Below are 26,343 nucleotides of genomic sequence, written 5' to 3' on the forward strand. Positions count from 1 at the left end.
CTTCTGGCAACAGCAACAGTATTCTGGAAAAGTTGGTGAAGTTAGTGAATATTACTGAATTGTATTTATCGCCGACTATCAAGCCGAAATGTGTTTCACAAGTTAGTTTTGATTCACAGACTGTCTTAAGGAAGTCTGTTTTTATCCTGTTTGCAATGGACATTCAATTTTAATGCATTCCAAATACAGTAATTTAGAAGTTCACGTGATTTGACGTGAAAATATTATGACACTCCAGTTGTAGTTTAAAACCAGCATCCAATACTGGGTAGGAGAGTGGCAACGATTGCCAGTGAGAATAAATAATTTTTACATAGTGCTCGTCGTTTCACTTCAGTATACAACAATCAGTTTGTGTCAAATGGGATATTCTTCAAAAATCTAAGTTTCTGATTAAATTAGGTCAAATATACTATTAGAATGAATGTCGGAAAGTCAGCATTTGGCATGATATGCCACAAATTAAGTTGTTTCATTCCGCACTAATCATGTGCGAAGGATGGTGCTCACAACACAGAAGCGGCAGAAGATGCCGGAATATAGACGAGAAACATGAAAAGCAGCAGAAACGTCATCATCAGATAGAGGAGTAATAGCACACGATCTGTTACTCGAGCTACGTGAATCCACATAAACCTTCTGGCGGTGGAAACATCTTCGAATAAGGAGTTGACCTTGTTACAGTTTGTATGGTCTTCAAATGACGGTGGGTTAGCAGAATTCTCGGGAATGTCGTTTTGAATGGCTATATAAAGCTGCTCGTCACGCTTACTGTAGCTCATAAATGTCATACGACCGAAAACTTGGGTTGCGACAAACCATACAAATGATGATGGTGCTGGGCAGGGTTCTTCGTGGCTTCGGCTAATGACGTTGAGCACACACGTGGCACAGATGATTGAAAATGAGCTCAGTGACATCACCAATGTGAGGAAAAGATTGATAAGCGGTGTAGTGCTCGATTCTGGGGTGTGTTCGGAAATCGTCACCTGGAATAGAGTCAGGAGGAGGACGAAACAAAAGGGGGTATTGTAAATGCAAATCGGACGTGAATAGGATGTAACCAAAAAGACAAAAAGATTCAAAGTTATTGCTATTATTTCTCATCAACAACAACATGTAGACTCTAACAATTTTGCCGTATGATATTTATTCGGTTTAGCAGATATTTGACAGTTTGAGTGAGATTATGTTGTGATATTACTGATCGATAATGATGGTGGTTGGCTGAATATTTTCCAATCGCTTTAAATGCCAGTCCTTCCATGTCAGCATACAATACAGTAACTCATCTTGAAATATTAAAGTCTGTACTCAAAAGATTACTCGCATCAAGTTTTATATTTTGCGAGTTTACCGTACGAGGAATCAGCTAAATACAAAACAATCAATGATTTCTATCATTTTTCAGCGAGGCAGAAATCAATAAAATAATTCTAATAAAATTCCAATTTTTAGTAATAAATGGTCGCAAAATCTATAGCCTTCCGAAGAATATGATTAATTAATTGCCAGATATATCAGTTTAATTCTGTAATTGGGTAAGAATCGGGTTCGTTCATACCAATACGCTTGGTATGTGAAACAAATTCATAATTTCTTGCGAATTCTGATGTAAGACAAGCTGAAAAAAATGTGCCACTGGACATTTGTCAGATAGCAGTCATATCCGAAGACTCGTGTTCATCAATTTATCAGCATTTCACGAGAATTTACTGGGTTGCATGCAAATTAGAGCCAAAAGTTATGAGTACCTTTGTTTTCAAACTGGACCTTTAGTCTTTGTTCACCAGATGGTTCAGTTTGAACCTTTCATTACATTGTTTGTAGATCCGAGCTTTGTGGGCTGACTACATCACCCTAAATATAAGATAGCTATACACCACAGATCGGCTATCCAGCCTGACGTTACGGAGGAACGAAAGCCCTGCTGAAATTGTAGATTCTCTCTACTATCGTAGGTAAAAGTACGGAAGGGGTTCCAGACGGGGAAATCCTGGAAAAAATCAGATAAACGCTAGTTTCCGTTTGCAATATGGCATGTTCCCGTGATGGGCGTTTAGCCTAAGTCTTCAATATACCTCCTGTCCGTTGGGCCTTGAATGGATGCGGGCAGATGTCAGCGAAATGACCGAACTAACGTTATTCCAATGAGGCGCTCCTTTCTCTATCCTTTTTACTCAGAGTGCAGTGTTCAGGTGCACGTCGTATGGACGTTGAAAGTGGGCGTGTGCGGGTCTCAATAGTCAACCTTTAGTAAACCATATACATACTTGGGTGATGCCTATGACCCAACTACTCTTCATAAGTTAACAACCAAGGTCTCACATAATGCTACGTCACATACTTCTTAACCTTTTCGATTTCACAGAGCTCATGACGTACGGAAAAATAACTTCCAGAAGCCAGGGTTTCATGTCCAATTTCTGTGGCATCACCCCTCGTGACATGCCGTGCTATCAGGATGTTTATTAAGTACGATAATGGTCGTTGGCTTGTTCGCTCAGCTGGGCATTTTGATTGCAAACGTTCCATCACCAATCGAGGTGACATCATCAGTACGTTGTTAAGGAGTGTCGTGGTGCATAGCCGTGGGTTAGTGGTTGTGCCTGCCTGGCACGTTACCTGAGCTACCAACATTTTTCTCCATAGAAAAGTACGATAATAATTTTTACTGAACATCAAGAACATTTGAAAATTGATGCCGTAAGACTGTCACCAATTTGGAATTGTAGCAGGATGTTTTGCTACTTCATTTGCCTTCATAAATCGACATTTTCTGGTAGTATTTCGGGTGAACTGTTACGCCCAAGCTTGGAGCACCGTCTAAGGCACAGCCAAGTAAGATTAGCGGAGCGAAGCATCGAAACTTGCGTCGTACTACTTGGCGAGAGAATGGGAAGCTTAGCAACTTTTTGATGTTCAGCTATACACTGTTAGAAACTGTAGGTTCCGACTTAATTTAAAATCTAATCTTATCTCGGAAAATCAGTTCGTCCGAGAAAAGGCTCTAAACACCCTTTTCTGGAGTCTTAAATCGTCAATCTGTTTTTCGGGATGGATCTATGCAGCATTCGCTTCGGTGTTTGGCTAACTAAAACCCTTTTAATTCAGCTGCTTTGTTAGGAGGGTGTCGTTATATAAAATGTTTGAGGTTAAAATTGTTGCCTGATCCGGCTGTGTGAAACTATTCCTTCCTCACACTGTCATGTCTTTTCATTTAGATCCGTCCAGTTATGAATGCTTATTGATCATAAACGCTTTTGTCCTACTCTGTTTGATTCTGCGTCACAACCACTCGGCTTTCCTCCCCTCGCACAAGGAAGGCCATCATATTATTCTCATTTAAATTATCTGAAAATCTTTTTAGCCTGGGGACCAATTCGCCACATGCCTCGTCCTGGTTGGGGCTCATATGGTAAACGTAACCGGGTGGGTTGCTTCTCCTCCTGTCCCGGGGATTTTACCGTTTTTTCGTAGCATCATACGGCAAACAAGACGGCACACAAGCCCCAACTAGGTATGGATTTCTGACAAATTTTACTGTATGGGATAAACCCAGACGCCAGTTTGATAATAATGATGATAACGTTGAGCCTATCCAGCATAGGTCAGCTAGTGTTTCACGATTTGCCTTTAAATGTTTCCTATTTGACCGCATTTCATGAGGTTAAATCAGCTTATAGTTTACGAACTATAGTGGTCCTTAGGTAGTTCGACTACTGGGCGTCGGAAGATTTATTTCAGATGTTTATCTGAACTTTTTTCATGTCATTCTTGATCGTCATATTGTGGTGACCAAAAGCGTTCCACCCTACCAATGTTATTGTCTCGAACAGAGATGGCACAGTCGGAAAATTTTTGGAACCGATTGAGAAGTCATCGTTTCAGAAGGGTTTTGTAAACTACGGTTCAAACAGCCTTTGGGCCTGAAATCTCCCACTGATATGCACGTCTTAACCTCATTAAAAATGTATTAACTGAACACAGCATATCCTCCCTTCACTTGCTGGTCTCTATTTGGGTCTACAACCGGCGGAAATCTCTAGGAAGCAAAGGTAAGTTGACAGTATCAAACGTGTGCCAATCCAAAACAAAACTTTTGATCTGTGTTCTTACTTGGAGGAAATAGAGAAACAGAAACACGGTCAGTCCGATCTCCACTTTTTTGGCGTTTCCACAGGGCAGGCAAAAACTGCATATTGTCAGTATACATAAGAGAACGCTGGGTGCGATTACTGTATAGCCGTAGAATAAGGCCCTGCGTTCAATGTGCAGCCATAGAGTAACCTGAGTTAATGACAGAAATGAGGAAGAAATAACAGGTTCGCCATACATATTCAAGGACTAGGAAAGTATATCTAGCGAAATTCGCCTAACTAGATATGTTTGCTTTGCCAAGTTAATCATCGTAATATGTTCGTGCAATTCACTTTATAAGTAAGAATAAAAAGAAGACTTGAAGAAATCTGGGAGATAGAGGCTTTCAACATCAATAGCCAAAATATCTCACCTTTGAAAGACCTTTGAGTCGTCTCCGGTCGAGAAGCTGGATAGAACTGAATAAGCTCCGTTACAAATCGACTGTATTTTTGGGCAGTTTGTAATCCTACATTAGCTGGTCACGGATGATTTCAATGTTCTGTTGATATTTGCAAGAAAGTAGTTTGTTCAACAATCTGTCACCAAGACAAATTACAGTCGGACCAGTTTAGTGATTTGACTAATAAACGCGGGTCGGTTAGATTACCGCTGTCGAGTGAATTAGCAAAATAAACCAAAATAACCCGAGACATTCGGCTATTTTTCTGTAAGTTCGATTAATTTTAAAGATGATCAAAGTTTTTACTGTGATAACTTGTCTCCTCTCCGTTTATCCAAGTGCAGCTTCTCCCAATTTTTTTAGTAGGTTTTATATTAGCGACACCCTGTGCATTGACAGTGTTAAAAATGAGTCCAAATGTGTTATTCCCCTGAATTCACATGATTAATTTCTACTCTGTGTGTAACCTGTCTACCTAAGGCTTTCTGGAGTAACACAGTAGAGATCCAGCTAAAGACCTCAGTGCTTTGAGACCAGTTCAGAGGGGATACAAGTAGTTACATATGTTCAGTTAGACGGTAAAAAGTCTCAAAAGCTACTGAGCCGTGGAGATTGCGTAAAAGCAGACATTTGAATCATCGTTGGCCAATAAACATGATCCTTGCGTTAAAGAATGAAAGTCGTGTTAAGACCGCATGCATGTCTTACACACTGACACACTGGAAGTCAAAAGTTGTTACCACTGGGTAATCTAACAAGTGTGGTTTAATATCTGACGGAAATACCGACGACGTAATTCAAAACTTCGGATGTGGACTAACGGCAATCAGGCGAGATATTTTCTACGCCTCGATAGCTGGCATCACAAACTGGCCGACAATATTAGAGAAATGTATTCTTTGGTCTTATTGAGATACTCAACTGAATTTCCTGTTCATGAAATGTTTCAACTGAATGTTCTACACAAAGGCAGCCTTATTATGTTTCAGAGGTCACGATATTCGAAATCTCACAGTATCACCAAGGTAGATTCAAACTGAGTGTATTTATTCGATTGTGTACAGTGTGGCGCTCAGACAGAGCATGAAGATGACAAAAACCGGGGATAATGCCTACCTGATGGTCTTCAAGAAATAAAAACATATAATCGACTATCGAGACAATTAATGACATTCTGGCAGGGTTCTTAACTCGGCTTTATACCGGAATAAGGTAACTTATGAAGAGCCGTGGTAGTGCAGTCTGCCGTCTCAGGTTGCTGCTGGGTTTATAGGTACTTCCTGTATTTACAAGGTGCATACATTCTTGGAATTCAATTATACATGTTAGACTGTTCGCCCATGAATTAGTTTATCCGGTATGGTTAAAATCGCTGGTATGACTATTTTGCCGGGGAGCTTTGGAAATTTTCTATTGGGTGTTTTTGTCCTGTAAATGAAGTCTTTCTGTACCTAAAAGACAAAGAGCACTGTTACCATTTTCATTGCAGTTACGATGAAAGATGAAATCAAAAAGCCAAGTTGGTGTAACTTTTGTGTCAGTTTGAGTATACTGGTCATGATAAATCAATTGATACGGTACTCAAGTGCTGAAGTATCAAAAGTTAAACTGAATTGTAATCACCAAACTGGCGATGAACTGTTTCGTGATTAACTAGCTGGCAATTGACTTACCCGCAACAAATTATCTACAACGAACAAATGAATCAATGCCATGACCAACCATTATTCTTCATCTTTTTACTTACCCAAAGGTAAACAGACACAAGGAGTATGCTGACTAGAACCAGCACATAGTGGGACGTGGTAGATGAATTCGAAAATAACTTAAATTTGAACTAAATAGCGGATACAAATGATGTCAGATGTGGGAGAGGATTGTAGTTCACAGTAAGTCAGAAGAACGCGTAAGTACGGACACGGGTGTATTGGGTACACGCGGCCAAGTGGTCCGCTTTCGTGGTAGACAAGCAAAACAACTGAGTCACATATCCAGTCAACCCACAGCGCTCACGCGAGCCAACCAATCGGACACACATCCAATCAGCCACTCAAGTCACATGTCAGATCGATGGTGGAACGACGAACGGACACGCACACGCGCAAACGCTCTGACACACCGAAGCAGCTACTACAGAGAGGACATTGTAACATTAGGGTTCCACAAAATTCGATGGTTGGAATTTTTGGAGTAACCATAATCTTTTGTTGAGTTTGTATGACGTTCAAATTGTACTTTCAATCACGGTGGTTTATGAGAGACTTTAAGATAACACGTTTTGGAGTAACAGTGAACGCACACGTCCTTAACAGCATGACTGTGATGGTGGACAATAAATTCAGAACGAATCCCCCCACTTGACTTTGTAAAATGTAGTCAAACACCAAAATTGTCGTCGTCAGAAATTTTGAAACTTTTCGGGACATTGCGAGTTTTAGAAAACTTCCCCGAAAATGTTTTCCTGTTTCTCATCTGCAGTCGTGCAATTTTCTGTCCGTTCACTACGATGCTGGGAGATGCCACAGTTCGACGGCCTGAATTTCTTTCCAAAAGGAAAAACAAACGCCCTCTGGATCATATATAAAAAGCTACCATCAGATCTTTCCCGTACTCAGCAATAAATTGCATATCTGACTTCTCTTTTACAGCATGCACTCGTGCACTTACTACCGGTACGATATGTTAGTACAGCTTCAGGAGGCAGAGAAAGCATTTTTCTTGCATAAAGTAAAATCAAATGTGTTGGAAATTATGGGTTGGGATTGGGTGTAATTATAGATTGACTTTTCGTTTTGATGGTGTATTTTTGTCACAATTTTTTCAACAAATGAATGCATGTGAATGTACCACGACAACAAAAAAGAAAAGCCTAACCGTACGCTCCCAAGATTCATATTCTAGGTTTGTTTTCCAACTGCTCCGATGCAGGATAATTTAACATGCGCCTAGAACGGTTCAGTCATGTTTTTTATACACTCATGGAAAAAGACAACCCTTTTTATCAGAGAGTTGAGGCTACTTTGAGGATTCCTCCTTTTGGACAGCCCAGGCTGTGGGCCTAAAGCAGTTATCGGTAAGCGCTTGTGGTAAGTTCACAGCCTTTTCGTATCTCCCTGCCGGGTTAACCTGTTCACTGTCAAGAAACTGATTGTTAGGCATAGTATTGTTTACATGCAAAACATCTTTTAGGAGAATACGGACACTGCAGCTGCATTTCTGTGAATACTGACCAATACTCAAGCGCTCATGAGGATTCTGTTTACATGCTCTCAGGCTTGACTGGGACACGGCTGCCACACTCAGTCATTGAGTGCTCAAACTGTCCTCGACTGGAGGTTTCTGTTCTAAACCGCAGACTTTAAAAGGTCCTTCGAATTTTGTTGGGGTATTTACAATAGGAGTACTAGAAAATATACACTAATTCTTGTAAATTGTGAACCTTATGGCAGTGTCAAAGTTTATTACCAGAATGTCGAATTTCTTTCAGACCTAAAGTATGTCGTACTATTCACCCTTTGTAAATTGCAGCTTCATGATGAAAAGCATTTACGAAAGATAGTTAACTAACTCACCAATGAAGAAAGCGAAATTCTTCGATTGACGTTCGTCAGAACTGGTCTAATAACACCTTTGAAACTTACAATCACACACAGTTCTGCCGACAACCGGGTCCAAAAATTAGACCATTCGTATGTCCATCAACTTTTTCGTGTATGGTCAAGCTGACGCTCTTACAGAGTGACCAGGTATGTAACACCGTGTGCGTGCGTACTCTGATCTGCGTACATTGAACTCTTATGGTCAGTCAAAATGCCTAAACGAAATAGTAGAAGACCATCAAGTGTGAAACACGGTTGAGGGTCGTACTGTTCAGAGTGGAAATCCTGTAATTTTCTGTTATTCTGTGATAAGTTGCTTGACGGAATGGTAAAAGTGTATGACACTGTTTTTACTGGGCTAATATCTCCTTGCCAGGGAGCGTGAAACATCAGTTTGTAATAAAACAATGGCGAACAACGTTCACCTAAACAGGTATCGGTCCTTTCAAAAGTGCCATGAAGATGAATTTCACGTATAGCGTATAGCGCAACAGCCAGCACTTCCTCTCGAAGCTTTGTTTCCGATAAGAACCCACTAACGAAGGCAGGGACGCATAGTTCATGGTTAACGTGCCATTTATTTTAAGTCAGAAATCAAATAGACGGGATACAGTTACCAGCTGACACCACTAGAAATGTGATACTACCCGCTTTAGAACACAGTTTGCAACGTGTGAGCAGAGGGAAGGAGAAAATCCGGCATATTCGTCTAGCCACTGGAAGGCAACTTCGGGAGTTCAACATGCACAGTGGTGTGCAGAAATGCAGCCAGGTTTATTTAGTCGAAAGTTAACTGTGTGACATCCAGATTTGTACCAGAAGCTTTGGGATGGTATTCTAAACATCCGCGTGTGATAGTGATTTGAAAAGCACTACCTTTCTTGCGGTGACAGCGATAGAAGTGCGGTCTCAGAGGACTAATTAGCTGACGGAAACGGGAGACTTCTAATAAACCATTTCTGGTGCTCTTCGATCAAGCTGAGCACGGGAGGCATTTTGATTCTCTGTGAGGCGTAGAATAACTAGACTATTCCAAAAACTGTAATCTATTCTTCTTAGTATTCATAGAAACCAGGTAATGACCAAGGCTAAGAGCTACCCATTTCTTATGAGTATTCTGACGAATTCAATCTAAAGTTTTTTTTTCGTCAGCAGCCTGTAACGAAATTTGACAACGTTACCGACTCGCCATCCTTCCGGTTACCATCCTACTGGACGAGAAAACTCCGCCTGGTTACGGAAACTTAACTTAATAAGTTGAAAATCTTTTCCCATTAAAGTAGTTTTTCTGGAGCCGTCTCGGCGGATTTCTGTATCCATAAGCCTCCAAAATTGCGCCTCCAACTAGGCTGCTCAGCTGTAGTATCCTTTCGGTACCAAATTGCTATCTACCCGAAGAAAGCACGAGGGCTGAAATACTACCAGGCTGCCCAAGATTAGACAGGGGAAGCCGGGTTCGAACCACGGACCTTCAGGTCAGTGAATTTGCCCTCTGACCACTTAGTCATCTCAAATCCTAACTAAATACCGAAGATGCTCTCAATATATTATTTTTTGGTCGATCGTGACGGTATTTGCTCTTCTTTAAGGAAAACAAGTCATATAATATGTCGATGAGGAGATCACCACCGAAATACTGTGACACGTAGTGGCAAAAGTTATTTGGCACGATTATGTGTCTATATATGAACAAAAGATATGGTTTATAAAGCTCTGCATTTTGTGTCATTCCTACGAGGAACAACCCGGGACTAACTTGACCATTTTCATGAACTATAAAGCGAAATATTCACTGACTGGGTTATCATAATTAAGGAAAGTACTGCAATTGAGCTTTCCGTATCACTAAGTGAAGGCCAACAATGCAGAAGGCCCATGAACAAGGTTCATTTGTCGTCGGAAATTTGTATGCCTCAATGAATTTCAAATGATTTCCCTAGTTCGCCTGCGTCTTCCAGACAAATTGCTTTTGTCTTGAGATGTTGACTTGTAATCTTATGTGCCGACTTCATGGTAAGTTTTGTTTTAATCTGTTAAAATAAACAGGATTCGCTGATATTTGTTCTGTTCTTTGCTTCTGTATCGCTTTGATTAGTAAAGCATGTAAATGCGTGTACGTAAATTGGTCAGAATCTCAGCTAATGTAGCCGCTACCAAGTTTTATGCACTTATTCATGTTCACATATTTGACCTCCATGTTGACAGCCTTTCGGCCTGAATCGAAAGTTAACTGTGTGACATCCAGATTTGTACCAGAAGCTTTGGGATGGTATTCTAAACATCCGCGTGTGATAGTGATTTGAAAAGCACTACCTTTCTTGCGGTGACAGCGATAGAAGTGCGGTCTCAGAGGACTAATTAGCTGACGGAAACGGGAGACTTCTAATAAACCATTTCTGGTGCTCTTCGATCAAGCTGAGCACGGGAGGCATTTTGATTCTCTGTGAGGCGTAGAATAACTAGACTATTCCAAAAACTGTAATCTATTCTTCTTAGTATTCATAGAAACCAGGTAATGACCAAGGCTAAGAGCTACCCATTTCTTATGAGTATTCTGACGAATTCAATCTAAAGTTTTTTTTTCGTCAGCAGCCTGTAACGAAATTTGACAACGTTACCGACTCGCCATCCTTCCGGTTACCATCCTACTGGACGAGAAAACTCCGCCTGGTTACGGAAACTTAACTTAATAAGTTGAAAATCTTTTCCCATTAAAGTAGTTTTTCTGGAGCCGTCTCGGCGGATTTCTGTATCCATAAGCCTCCAAAATTGCGCCTCCAACTAGGCTGCTCAGCTGTAGTATCCTTTCGGTACCAAATTGCTATCTACCCGAAGAAAGCACGAGGGCTGAAATACTACCAGGCTGCCCAAGATTAGACAGGGGAAGCCGGGTTCGAACCACGGACCTTCAGGTCAGTGAATTTGCCCTCTGACCACTTAGTCATCTCAAATCCTAACTAAATACCGAAGATGCTCTCAATATATTATTTTTTGGTCGATCGTGACGGTATTTGCTCTTCTTTAAGGAAAACAAGTCATATAATATGTCGATGAGGAGATCACCACCGAAATACTGTGACACGTAGTGGCAAAAGTTATTTGGCACGATTATGTGTCTATATATGAACAAAAGATATGGTTTATAAAGCTCTGCATTTTGTGTCATTCCTACGAGGAACAACCCGGGACTAACTTGACCATTTTCATGAACTATAAAGCGAAATATTCACTGACTGGGTTATCATAATTAAGGAAAGTACTGCAATTGAGCTTTCCGTATCACTAAGTGAAGGCCAACAATGCAGAAGGCCCATGAACAAGGTTCATTTGTCGTCGGAAATTTGTATGCCTCAATGAATTTCAAATGATTTCCCTAGTTCGCCTGCGTCTTCCAGACAAATTGCTTTTGTCTTGAGATGTTGACTTGTAATCTTATGTGCCGACTTCATGGTAAGTTTTGTTTTAATCTGTTAAAATAAACAGGATTCGCTGATATTTGTTCTGTTCTTTGCTTCTGTATCGCTTTGATTAGTAAAGCATGTAAATGCGTGTACGTAAATTGGTCAGAATCTCAGCTAATGTAGCCGCTACCAAGTTTTATGCACTTATTCATGTTCACATATTTGACCTCCATGTTGACAGCCTTTCGGCCTGAACTCCAAACTTGGGTTAAGGTGTACTGCCCATGTGAGTCCTTCTGTGGTTGCTTCCAGTTCACCACTAATACCGGAACATACAGAGCTGATAGACATAAAATACTAATAGGCATATCAACCAGGAGTGTTGTCACGATAGTGTTCACCTGACCAGCTGTTGATAGTGGAATAGCTGAAGTTGGCTAAGCCACGCTAAGCCATTCACTTGCAATCATGTTTGAAACCAGCTACATGGTGGCCTCGTTCCTAATATTTTTCAAATGATGAGCAAAACGGAGAATTCGAAAGCCAGTGTTTTACACAGCGCTTGTTTGAAATGGAATGACTGTTAACTAACTAGTTTTCATTTTCTGTCGCTCTCTACATATCATGTTCACTTTTACATCATAGCGCCACCAATACTATTATCTGCTCTAAGTGAAACATACATACACAGGATGCTGACTCCAGGGTGACACTACAAAACTGTTTGGGACAATGATAGGAACTGACTAGGTCGAGAATAAGTTTTATCGACAGCATCCATCACATCAAATGCGGTGGTTGTCGAAGGCGTCACTGTTAGCGGTTGGTCCAAAAGTCGGAAACGTATGAAGCTGAAAAGGTTGATTGGTGGAACACCACAAAAATTGATCAATAGTTTTGGAGTTTCTCCAAGGCACACTTAAACGGAGTGTTGATCCTTCATGGAAGACCTCCGCAGTTTCGTGTTGTTCTGTTTACAAAAGAAGATAGTGTGTACCAAATTTCCCCACCCATGTTGAGAACGCTTTTCGCCAAACGTTTTTACAGTGGCCCCCCAGGGTAGGAAAAAGAGGATCAAATGAAGTTATATATATATACAAAGAAAGGATGTTAGTTATCATCGAAACCATTCAGAATCGCTGTATGAAATGAGTGACTGTCAAGTCTCGGAGATTATTCAACAACCAAGGAATGCTGACTTGCCGAATGACTAGTACTGTTGTAATGCTTATACGAGTATTTTTATACATGATCGCTCATTCGGTCTCCAAGATTTCTTTTTGAGTTTGGGTAAAATAAATTTGTCTTGTCAGTGCGTTTATTACAGACTGTGAATTTTTCTTTCCCTCTCACTTCTATGAAAAGCAAGCTATGCTCGCAGAAATGTACAACAGGTAAATCCGATAAACGAATCGAAAATTTCTTTATCACTGAAGTCAGCACTATTATTGCGCTGTTGGGTGAATGCTACTCTCCTGTTTAAGCTTATATTCTTAAGACTAATTAGCGTGGTAAAGCAGAATTTCCATTGTCTTTCCGCATATAATGAGAAAAGTAGAAAAGTGGGCGACACGTTCTGAACGAACCAGTTAGCCATCAGTAAGAGTAGTGGGATATTTTCAGGCACTATATTTGCACGCAGTCAGAAAAAAGGGAAAATTTACTCTGGGACGTATCCTCTTATGACGAAAAAAATGGTAACTAGCGAGAGCTGCAAGCAGACGGTTTAAAAAAGAAGCGTTCAGGTGTAGCACCCTTCCGGTGCCCAGCTGCCATGCCACCCGACGGAAGCACGAGGGCTGAGATACTGCCAGGTTGCCCAAGCCTAGACAGGGGAAGTCAAGTGGCGGAGGTCGGATTCGAACTACGGACCTTGCGGTCAGTAAATTCGCGCTCTAACCACTTGGGAAGACAGTTTGTACTCCGTGAAATCTTTAAATTGGGTTTGGTTGAGTCGAATTTAACACTAATAGACTTGATCACACGTAGAGTAGATGCACAGCAAAATGGTACCAAACTAATACGTTGGTGAGCGATCCTCGAAGCATCACAACTACTGGTCTGGAAACATTGCAAACGAGAGGTTCAGCTGGGTTCCGGTTGAGTCCCTCGCAGAACCAAATTTGTTCGCAACTGAGTGTATTTCGCTAATTTCATGCAATTTGTTTTCAATTAGCACATAAGGTTGACGAAAACTCGGAGACTGCGCCTACCTGAAGAGCCTTAGGAACAGCAAAACCGGTCGTGCCTTGTCGGAGAAGTTTCAGCAACCTTATGAGTGGTGCATTACGAATATACTGGTCGGGAGGTTGCATGTTCAAAAACTCTGGCATTCCGTGAGATACACACTACCGATAATTATCAATAGAGTTTAAGCGGCCAAACCGTGCTTTCTGACTTCTCATTATAAATCAGACTCACTCATGGGAAGAAACATCTACTGAAAAATTCCCAAATCTTCATGCATCTCCAACGAAGAGAGACCAGCCAGAGACCAACCACACAACTCCCCAAATTATTTGTCACGAGGCCTGCACGTGCTATACAAAAAACCAAGTTAGAACTTCATCGGCTAACAAACGTCTGCATAATTATCAGTTATCTTGAGGAGAAGGTATTTTCTTCTGCCCTTTGCTCGTTCTGCAGTCCTTCTTTCTTTGACATTTGTCTTTTACTTATGGTACTGACGGCTCCGTTCTTATAGAGTGAAAATTGACAGGTGATTTGATCAGGCCTGTCAGTACGGAGCGGCACAACATGCGCAACCCTAAGATGAATGCTGTAATAATAGGTTTTCACTTACTCAGACCGCGGCAGGATAGTTTGTCGACCGGATGACCTTGCCTATGTAGAAAGCCGGAGCATATCTTTCAGTGCCAACACTACTCTACTGTCATCAGCACTAATGAGGCATACCCATTATAAACACTGAATTACTAACAAGAGTGACAAGTTCGCCACACACGGAGTGAGTAGGGCAAGTTTTAGAGGTTCTGATATTTCCCATCCTTAGATATGAAACCTTCCCCTGAACCCTTGAAGTTTCCAGTAAAAATGAAGTGGCCCGACTTAAAAACACCAAGCGTGCGGTAATCGCAAGTAAATATTCGAGGAAAAATTTTCCCTTCAATCTTTTTGGACCTCTTGTTATCTAACCGGTTCAGAGAATATAATGGAACTCAAGGCACGGTAACAGTGGAATACAACCTACCTGAGAGAACTCCTGCTTATCAAAGCTGGTCCGGTTATTGAGGATTAGTTGAGCTCCTGTGACTGCAAATTCTGCGTTATCGATGGCCCACTCAAGCATCTCTTCTGTGCTTGTTGTTTTTGGCTTTAAAATAAGTTGGCTCTTGTCGTATGTCCAGGAGGCCAGCTGGAGCTCACACACTTGGCGGTCAAAGGGGAAATAGAATATGTTTACGTTGCAAGCGCTCTGTATGTTAATAGGAAGGTTCCAGCTGACTCTACCTGAAAAATAAGTGAGAAAAGAATACCGGACACATTAGGGCCCACGTCTACTTTTATCAAAATTGTGCATGATACAGGTTCTTTCGTGTTTCATTTTCAAACTGTATGACGATGGATATCTTCCAACTATATAGGCCTGTGAAACCCAATGGGTTGACCCTAAGTAAGATTACCGGTATAAAGCACCGTTTTGATACTGCTAGGTTTCAAATCGCTCGGGGTGGGATTGTTCCGTTTATTCAGTGTGCCCAAGTATATATCGAAATATGTATCGGTCTGTGGCCAAAACACACATGAAAATGGTCATCTGCAATATTTTTAATTAGGCGCACTCTTCATTCCACTATCCCGGAAAAGACATCATGAAGGTTGCGGTTGTTTGTGAATAAGCTCGCTGAATAGCTAAAAAGCAACCTATGGAAGAAAACGGTTGGATCGATCAAATCCTCACAATGATACCCACTGTGGCGTCCATGTTCTCGTGAACATGCCTGCAGGATATCGATGGACCCGTGCGAGTAATTTGAAGAACAATTCGAACAACTTTATGCGTTCGAGTTGAATCACGCCACTATACGACCGAACACAGCTAGAACTTCAGAGGTCTCGATTGCCTAGCGTGTGATAAGTGCTTCACTCTTTTAGTTCATCAGATCTACCCTCATTAGCTGTCTCCGTATGTGATGCCGATGATGGTATAACGGCAGTATACGGTAGGGATAAGGGACGATGGTTTTCATCATTATTCATCAGTATTCATGGTGGTTTGAATTATCCGTCAGAGGAGGGGCGATTGTAAATGAATCAAATAAAATCCAGTACATTGCAGTCGACGTTCAATTTTGACTTCTGCTGAGAAGATGAGGGAGCCCGTATGATAACCAAGCGCTTGTTGGCTGACCGGAAGGAAGATATTCTAGAAAAGTTGTGTCACTTAGGAGCTGTCCAGTGTTCTGTGGCCTTTTCTTTATGCTCATAGAGAAAAACCATTTAAGATGCCATATCTCATAACGCTAACATGGTTTTCCTGTCGACCGAGAGGAGGAGGATATGAACGATAACGATGATGTAACTCTGATGGGAAAAGCAGAACAGTAAGACTTTTTAAATGCTTTGTATCTAAAAGGCGGATAGACTGAAACGCTGAACTTGGTTTCATTTTCAGGTTTTTCACCGACCAATAAAACGACCAAGCTTTTGTAGATGAATGACTTACAAAGTGCCCATTTTATTGCACGTCATCAAACAGCTGATTTGTCTGTTGAGTTGCCATATTTATGGATGATTACCATTTTCTTTAACTTCATGAGTATGGTTTATTTGTCCTCATTTCGTCGTCCATCGTGTGATTCGTCTTATTCCAGGATGGGAAAATGTCCGGTGATTGCAGATACATGGTCAGCGTATCTTTTCACCAGCGAAGTACACCGGTTTTGGTGCGACATTGGACCAGTAGAAGAGCAAAAAACTTGAACTGCGTCAAATCGTGGGGTATCGTGACAGCACTGACTTAACCTAATTTGTACCGATTATTTGACTTATTTATTATTTATCCATTGGTTCGCTTTTACCGACGCGGTAAGGCAATTGTGAATACAGTCCGAGTTAAAGGGTTTCAATCTGCCTTCTAATTGCAATGCTGAATTCGAACAAGAATGGTACAACCGACCAGCATCGTTGTTGTATACCTCGAAAAAGTCTTTGTGCAAATAAATACCAACGAACTATGAATAGATACAGTGTACCACATTTGCTGAAATGAGGACTCAGAAATCCCATTCAATAAACTTCCTCCAAAAATTACAACCATTCAACTAATAGGGCTGCATCTGAATCTCGAGATCTACCGTCAGCTCTAATAAAGCTCAATGGACGGGCCTCTAAGGCTTTGTATGCCTTTCCAGGACTAAGATGTAACACCGAAGCACTTCACTCTGGCACGAACCAACTACACGACCACTCAAGTTGTGATCCAGTTTATTCCCGAAGTGATCTGTGTAGTAGAAACAAAATATCTGTGTGCCGCATAAATACGCTGTGGCAGAATAAGAAATAAACATTATATATAACGCTTTTTATGGCAGTAACCTACTGAAAAACGCTCACCTATGTATAGGATCCTTCAGCAATACTCATCAGTGAGTCAACTTGAAATTCTTGCTGTGACTTTGTAGACAGGTTTATAGACCTGTTAGCTAGTCGTAACGTTTATTGTGCCCAAATCCTGCACATTTGTTCAACTTGTAGGAATGCAGTGTGCCAAAAGTTTTAGCAAACAAACCAGTAGAAAGTTAAGGGATGCAGAGGCGATGTTGTCAGAGACACAATTTCACCAATCGGACCCTGTGTTTGAAAACGAACATAAGGCTTCTGTCCGCTTGGTGATTTTTTCACCGACAGTCCTGCGGGAATGGCCATTCTCGTATATCAAATAATTACTAATTGATTCGAGTCAGCAATTTTACAAACACCCAGATGGCTTGTACAGAAAGTGAATTTTCTAGTAAACATGTAAAAGCAGGCATCATGGGGTTTTTCTCTTTGACAGGAAGAGGGTACAATTGCGTTCCCCAATCAAATCCTAAAGAGGAAACAGTCTCACCTAACTTTATTCAGTTTGTTCTAAATGGTAGATGTTAGTGTGCGAAGACAGGGCTGTGGTTGTATATGAAATTGAGCTACTTTCCGTGGTGATCCGAATTTACATATGTTCCGCTCAGAAAATGAAAATGTGGCTACTTTATCCGATCGTAGTATCGTTATGTAATATGGCTTCCGATATAAACGCTAGGTCGTCATTCGTAAGGCTCGCCAGGTATGCATTTATGAGCGTGGATAAATTTGTGTCCAGGTACTCACGGATTCAAATGAGGATAAAACAGTCGTACAATGCTACCGCACTTTAAAACACCAATTGACTACTTTTGAGGCACAAAAGTCCAAGTGGAAATTATCATATCTATTCACATCACTAACACACCATAAGTCGCTCAGAGGAAAAATGTTTCCACGAGATGAGTGAAACTTGCATCTGAGGAATCGGGACTCGAGGAATCAGTCAATGCGTGATCACGTGATGTGGCCTCCGTGAGTAAGGACTGACAGGTGCTAACTCCTGTCAAAGTGCGGGTTAATCAGAATGCTTTTCAGCCTCTAATGGCCGAACGGTCAAGTTTTAAAACTACTAGCGTGGCGGTCGATGGATCGAAATCCCCTGGAGTTGTGAGATGCAAAAAGCTTATAATTTCTTATAAGAATGAAAGAACTGTATTTCTCGCCTTTCCGACACAGACTAGGCCAACTTGTAGGAGTAAATCTCAAATGAAATTTATATATCTACTGTGTTTTCTCTGAAGTTGAAGTCTTGCACGGAAGAAAACTACATGCGTTCTACTACCGTTTGTTACAGCTCATAAATGCGTTTTCATCGCACTATTTTCGAACTCTTGTTGTCCAGCCGCCTATCATTTGTCATTAAAAATGGAACATATTGAGTAAGTTCCTCACGAATCCTAAATTGCGTGTTCATGTCTCATTTTATTTTGGAAAAATATTTTATTCCAGGCACACGTGCGGCGCTAAGTAAGAACACAATCAAACTGATGTTTAGCACCTTCATTCCCCTGTTCCAAAGTGTTTTTAGCCAACAATTTTATTATGTTCAAAAAATAAGTAACAAAACTGTAGAGCTGCGAAACGGCTTGTGCTCTCTGTGATCGATAGAAAAGGCGACATGAAGCCATAGTTAACACGGCAAAAACTGACAGCGGGCGCAGAGCACAAAACAGACAATAGTAATCAATGTGTGCGTCACGTTGTGCTACAAAACCGGAGGTCAGGCCTATCAAAACCGGTCTTGGCGTAGATTTCTTTTGAAAGCAGCATAAGGCATCGTGTTGAATATCGACACTGTCTTCAAATATATACATCTTGTATACTTTACTAGGCTAAAGCCGCTAAACTGCAACGATTTTCACATAAAAACCTATCACTTCCCCATCCTCGCACTGAGAATAACATAAGACTGTTACCTCCTAGACAAACATTTCTGCTGCATGGTTTCAAAGGTAGTTGGAGGTTGCTAAGTCCTCGCATTTGTACTTCACGGTGCGACAAACAAGTCGATTACGGCCCACCGCTTTACAGAGATATAAGGTTTACAAATAGAGATCGAATCTTATCAGGAAAATTGATAGCAATTCACAGGATTTGAGCGGATATGCTAGTTAAGTTAAAACACGCCTTGTATCTCTTTGAGAACAGAACAGAAAGTCAAACAAAAAACTTTAAAGGAAAAACGCCGGTAAGCGTTTATGAGAAGAAAAAAACTTAGAGGGATCGGTAAATACTTTTTTGCACACATCCAATTTAATACATTAGTTGAGGGTATCGACCCAGTACAAGTTTCGCATCAGTATACTGAAGTATTCATAATCGTCATATGTCGTTCTGTATTGCAAAGTAGTGTTGAAGACAGGTCTTGTACGCATACTTGTGACTATGCGCCTATCCTGTTTTCAAACTCTTGGTGTTGTGGGTACGTTTAAAAAACCGTATTTCTGTGGTTCACATCTGCTTGAAAAATGATGCTCCCAGGTAGCACCCACAGGATTCAACACCACTTAAGGAGCCATGTATCACAATGTTTAAGCAATGCATATAAATTTTATTCCGGGTAGAAAATCCAGGTAATTTTGGCCTTGTTTTTTTCCCGAAAAGAAGTTTCCGCAAAGTTTTAATGGTTCATTCAATGTTGCCTTGTACTCAGAACACGGTCTGATAAACCTTGTAGTTAGAAATCCGACAAGAAGGCGGTAGATTAATCATTCGATATTTCAGTATTATATGAAAATACTTAAGATGTCAGGGGCGATTTCACTGGCTTTGTGTTAGAGGTTTTCTAGAGGTGACAGCAGAGTACCTGTATGAGTTCAGATTAACGCTGAAATGTAAAACATTTAAACAGCTGGAGGGATAGCTTGTTCCGGCTTGTCAGTCATTGATTTGGCCAGCATTGAAGTTTTCACACTATGCACACGAAAAAAGGATTGCAAAAACCAGGCAACCTATTGGATTCTGTAAATTCCCGAAGATTAATTAAAACTGCTTCTGGTCTTAGTTTGAAGACTGCTATCGAAATATACTGGAACATTCTCCAAAGTAAATGTCACGTATGCGGAAAAATAAAATGATTCGGAAAAGGCAGTCATACAATCACCGTTAGCAAAAAACCAGCAGTAAGTACTGGTGCTTAACTGGCATTCAGCCATAAGAAAATATTTTCGAGAATAGGTGTAAACAGAGAGGAGGGGTGGTGACCTAGCTCAATAACCCTGCCTCCATCTTCAAACGACCAGGTACCAGATGCAAACAGTATGAAATTGCAAACAAGAACATATGCGAGCATTACGTCAAACTGGAGCGCCATCATTTAGATTCGCTTAATGTGAATCTCACTCGAAATGAGCCTACCACACAATGACGGACAACCCCAGTCTGACTAGGAGGTGACAGCAGGCTCACAAGTGTAGCAGATTATGTGGCATATCAAATAAAACTTACAGCCGCTTTCATTTTGCTTGGCCCCGGTGTGCCTTCCGCCAGCAATAGTTTGGGTTTGAAGTTAACGCATCCTGTGGTGAGCATTATCTGATCATGCGTATTTCGTGTACCAAACCGTTAGTGGGTTTCATTGCTGCTCTATTGGTTCTGACTAGTCAGGAAGTAGTCACCACAAACACTACGCTTCTAGAGCCCAACGCGCTACAAAGCACCTGGTAATAAAACGTTTTAATTGGTCTAGTGTCATCGGATAAGAGGTGCCAAGGTTCAAAATCAAGGGCTCTATCAGTCGTTCTGTAAACGTGACCTTTCACCTTCAGTGAAAATCCTCTTTGAACACCATACACGATTCTAGATCGCGACCGTTGCTCGTGCCTCGATTGATTTCGTTAGTCATAATATAGTCACAGTCAATGCAAATGCCCAAATAAGTAAGTCGCTTAACTGACTCAAATTTATTTCTCTAAAGTTGCAGAAGGATATTGGGTGATTGAAAATCCTGGACGAGTACTTTATCCTTTGAATGTGCAGTACACCGCCTAATCCAATGTTTTATGTGGCGTAAATTTCAGGAAGTGAGGATTTTCAGAGGAGGTAGCAATGCAATCGGATAATTCAGATCTACTAAGCTTTTTACCGCTGTAATTTCGACACTAATATTCGTGACCCCTTGAAAAGGTTTGTCTATCTAGGGATGCCGAGTTTGAGGCTGAGTAAGTACGGTTATTCTTGAATTGAAGCGCAGAATAATTTGAGCATACCTTTGTTTTTCTGTTTCATTTGTTATTGCTGTCTAGAACCGATGCTCTACTACCTTTTTGAAGCATTCAATTTCCAAAAGGTATGATTCTACAGAACAGGATTCGAGGAAAACGGCTCCCGAATGTGTAGGTTGGAGTTACTATTTTCTGGTAAATCTAGGCATGCAGTTTGTATAGTTGCCGAAGAAGGTTCAACTAATTCAGTACTAGACCTCCATCTATTACTGGTTAAAAGCAGGTGGTTAAGCGTAGTTTAGAAGGTTTCAGAAATCACTGGACCATTGTATAAGTAGTAAAGTTTTTGCACGCTCGGAGACTGCGTGCACTGCAAGTCTATAGTCGTCGTTACGGGTTAGCCAGGGGCTGGAAGACACTAATATGATATAACCTCCTATTTACTTCCATCCCCCGCAACACGTATGATAGGCCGTTTTGCCTTTTAAGAAGTGACAATTAGACGTATGTGGCTGCTTCCCCTTGAGGGCTTCGTTTCAAAAAGTGTCAGCTACAGTGGAGTCAATGTTCACCCATGATAAACCAGCATTCAAAAGGTCTTGTTCTCCTGCGAGACGATTGGTTGGTACATTCGTTTGGACTACAATAACTCTCGCTTATCAGCAAACAGTAAAACAAGGCACAACTACTCAACGATGCAATGTTTTGTTGGTGTAGGAATTTCTAGACAGTACGCTTCTGAATACCTCTGAACTAAACTGCGTCCAGTGGCTGAACGCCAGTATACAGTTATGATTCACAGAAACGTTGGTCTTTGCTCAAAACCCACTCAATGGGATTTACCAGGGAATGAGTTTTGAGCTGTTTAAGTACCACAAAAAACCGGTGGATCTTTGCTTGCCTAGGTTATCCGGGAATAAAGTTTCAGCAAAGAATGCTAAAGAGGATTCCAGTAAGAGTCTGTCGCACAACTGTGTTGATGGATAAACTGCGTTCGAGTACTTCAGATCCATATCCGCTGCATTACATGTTTTCTCTAGTGGTCAGCATCCTGATCGATAAAGTCACAAATACTAGGAGCGCTTTAGTTTTATGTAAGTTTTACAATGTGGTGGGAATATGTGAGCACACACCTGCAAACAACTTTATGACGTATTCACTGGATAATTTCTTGAAGCTAGTATTTAATTTTGCAGGACGTTTATGATGCCTGGGAGAATGAATTACTAATAACTGGATTCCAATGTCACCGGTGATTGCCTTTTATACAGTGGATTGCTTATCACATTTGTCATTGCATCCTTTCTCAAGTCTCATTCAGCACGATGGCTGAAGCCAGCAAATGAATGATATTCCTTGTTGGAGTAAACAAGTTGATGAAGGTATTAGATTGGATAAGGGTGAAATGGGAAAGCATCTATAGTTTGTGCATTCGATTTACGAAGTCAGTTGCAACAACCATTAAATTAACTCACAAAAAAAGCTTACTTAATATTTTTGTTGTTCAGGTTAAACGTTCAGGTTAAACTCACGAACTAGTTAAGGTAAGACCAAATATGCTTTGTATGGCAAATGCAAAGAAATTTCTCCACTCAAGATATATCAAAGCTGATTAAAACTGACAAGTGGTTCAGATTGATACGTGACGTTCAAATACAAAGGATTATCTTTTAAAAATTTCCGGAAACTCTAGATTCTTTGCTCTTGTCCAAATACCTGACTGAATCTTTGTTAGATGACAATGCGTTTGGAAACCATGGCTCTGAGTGCCCGGCTTCACACATTCTCGACACTTGTCAAAACGCCCTCAAAGCAACTGTATGCTGTCTAGACAAAGAAACACTATTTGTTTTCTCTGTGAAAACGCTTTTGTCCGTATTATTCTATATTCCTTTCAATAACTCGAAACTTTTATTCTCTGAGGAAGCGCATGGTGATTTTTCGTTTGTCAAATCCTAGCTACCAGTAAGGTATCGGGATACGATCGGCTTTCCAAGAACCCATCAATTGAAACTGTCTTGTACGTTATGTGCGTCCTTTTTGAGGATAGTGTTAGTTAATCTATTCCTCCTGAAAATCATGAAATGAAGTAACTTCCTAATGGGTGTGTACAGACTAAACTTCGCATTTGGGCCTAATTTTCCATTAACTAGCTTTCCACGCAGTCACATTCACACATTATTCACCCGTTGGTAGATTGAGATATGTATGACTCCCTGATGCACTTTTACTTTCTTGGCAGCATGGAGGCTCAAAATTGTTGTCGTACGGACTGACTTCCTAAAAAAGTAATGTGGCCGCTAAATTACCAGCCGAATAATTTCATGCTTTCTATTTGAAACCAGTACCTAGTACACTGTGCTTTCAATTCAATGTCCAATATGGGTTCACCTTAGATTATTGAACATTATCAGTCGAACTGGCATAAGCTACAACATTATTTGATGGCAGACAGTCATACTGCATTGAGTGCAAGTGGTTGATTGTTTCAAGCAAACTTAGACAGTGATATGAACAAAGGCATAAATAAATAATGCCTTACAACTCGGTGTAAAAGTTTCACTCATAGATACGCGATCATCCTCCGGCTTAAAAAAACTTTAAGGAAAATAGTTAACTGTTCCCCAAGCACTACAGTCTTAAGGCAACAGTCAAAAATGTACCTCATTTCAGAATCGGAATATTAACGCATTCAATTAATGGTTTCCCGAGGTTGGCCTCAGAATATTCAAAGGGGTCAAATGCGGTTGTAATGGAAACTTTGTTTTGTGGGCCTAGGTCGTTAAAAATAGCGTGATATGATGTGGATATCCGACCTTTCGCACTAGTAACCCGTAGTTCACCGGGGCACTGTCACTAATCACTGTCTCCACATAAGCCTGGAGCTTCAACTCCTGATAGTATTTCTCTAAATACGAACCGGGATTTTGGCGTGACCGTTACGAGTTGCAGAAAATCCTTTGGCTGCTATATCCGTGCAGCATTTATTACTACTACACATTTGTTGGTAAAACATTGTTTCTTATCGTTCACCTTGTCTCTTATATTGCGGTTTAATTGGTTGGTATTTACAGTTCTTATAAGAACAAAATTTCGAAGCCTTATTGTTAAGTTTTCCCAGACAACATGCTATATCATCCTCTTTTAGACTTTTGCTACCAAAACCTGTGTCGTATTTTCAACAAATACTGGTCTTCCTGTGCTACAGAATAAACCGATAAAATAAAAAGGTAGAAACCGAAATATACACATCAGACAAAAATCCATTTGTGTCATGGGTTTCGCGTTTACCTTGTCCAGATTACAAGACTCAACCTCTCAGTGAATTTCCCATATAAACACCGAGCTAAGACACATAGTGCGTAATTTTGAGGACGTGCTTCCTAAGGGTAACTCACCAGTGGTATACACACGTATCCAACTCTCGCGTACGTACACTAGCCCGTTTGTCCCATCTGCTCCATTGTTATAAACGTATAAATCCGGTGTCCATAATTTGTCTGCGGGCAAGATGATGAGAAGTTTTTCCTCCTCGAACTTCTCGCTGTCGTTCCACCTCTGATTACCGTTTGGAGTTAATTTATCCCCCATGTGACGAAAAGCTCCACGAGCAAGTACCTCATCATGCCACTCGAGTTGAACCTGTAGTGATGTGTACAATATTTGGTTCTTTTCATCCAAGTCAATAACCTTCTGAAGCGCAAGTCCCAGCGTAACCACGACTATATCATGTCCGCTCATCACCGGTCGGCTTACAGCATCGTAAGATTCCAACAGAGTCTTAACCAGCTCACGTTCAGAATATTCCGCTTGTGTAGGATTGAAAGAGGTCATACTCACAATCATACAGACGATGTGCCAGATATTTGTGATTTTCATAGCTCTCATCTTCAACTCACGCATAGAAGGTTTTTCTGTTCATCTCCCATGACGAAAACCTGAGCAGATGAACCATACGAAATCAATAGAAAATCAAGCCACAGATCCCAGATCCCCGATCAGCCAATCACCAGAGTTTGGATAAGTAAATGGACGTTAACTCGGTTTTTTGGACAGCTGATTGGTTCCCTGCTGGTATTGATCATGGTCAGCAAAAATGCAACCATGCTGTACATAGCAGATAACATCAAGCATATTCGCACCGGGTGAATGAAATTCCGTATTAAATGTATTTTGGCACATGACTTTTCCTGAATACAGGACAGTCATTTGTAGGGATCTTGTATGAGGTAATGATAGGGTTCCGGCATATCAGAAAACTACAAAGCAAACAATTTCACCAAACTTGAACAGGCCAAAAAACTAATAGCTAATAATGGCGGCACTTTTAACAATCACAAAATCCCAATGATACTTAATGCTCGCGAAAGATGTACACTAATAGAAGTGCTGCATTGGGTATTAGTATATTTTTCTTCCACCAAGAGGAACTTGAATGACAGCTTATTCCGACTTATTTTGACTAGTTTAATCTAATAGTAGTAGCCCGTTGTGCTGACTACTTTATATTATCACTGAATCAGTTGCCCACTTTCATTGTCTGAAATTAGGAAGTAGAAAGTAGCCAAAAACGAAAGGTATCCGTCTGCCTGTTGGAAAAACAACCATATCACTGCATGATCCGATCAAGAACTACTGGTGTCTACTCACTCGTTGTAAACCCTACTGATCCAACCCGATAGATGAATAAACTGAGCAGTGATCACAAGTCAGAAACAAATCGAGTTTATGAAACTAATTCCTGATTATCGATTGCGAAAGGATGTAGCACAGAAGAGCTCAGTGTAAAATAAACTGATGGTGCATATTAGCAGCTTTGCGATCTGTATTGCTTTCTTAAACCGCTTTTCAACTTTAGTGGTTTCACATCACGGCTAAAACAAGCGAGGGCTTTACTTCATCTTCATTTCCACCAGTGCCATGTATCCATGCACTTGTATCCATGCATTGTTTGAATGAATTCACTTATACATCAAAATTGAAAAGAGGATCCTTTGAAAATAGAAGGGTTCCGCTGTACCATCCCACTTCGATCGCTTGAATAAAACAAA

General features: G+C 40.8%; 1 protein-coding gene across 1 annotated transcript; it reads right to left on the reverse strand.

Annotated features, from left to right (window-relative positions):
- Positions 1-217: 217 nt before the first annotated feature.
- Positions 218-25,195, reverse strand: T265_06813 (hypothetical protein; the record flags this gene model as incomplete). The annotated part of the gene is made up of 4 exons (XM_009172187.1): positions 218-989; positions 4,120-4,290; positions 14,755-15,014; positions 24,691-25,195. 4 exons carry the CDS (start codon positions 25,193-25,195, stop codon positions 507-509), a joined length of 1,419 nt encoding a protein of 472 aa, XP_009170451.1.
- Positions 25,196-26,343: the final 1,148 nt, after the last annotated feature.

Source organism: Opisthorchis viverrini, assembly GCF_000715545.1.
Source record: "Opisthorchis viverrini unplaced genomic scaffold opera_v5_149, whole genome shotgun sequence".
In the NCBI taxonomy this organism is placed as follows: Eukaryota; Metazoa; Platyhelminthes; class Trematoda; order Opisthorchiida; family Opisthorchiidae; genus Opisthorchis; species Opisthorchis viverrini.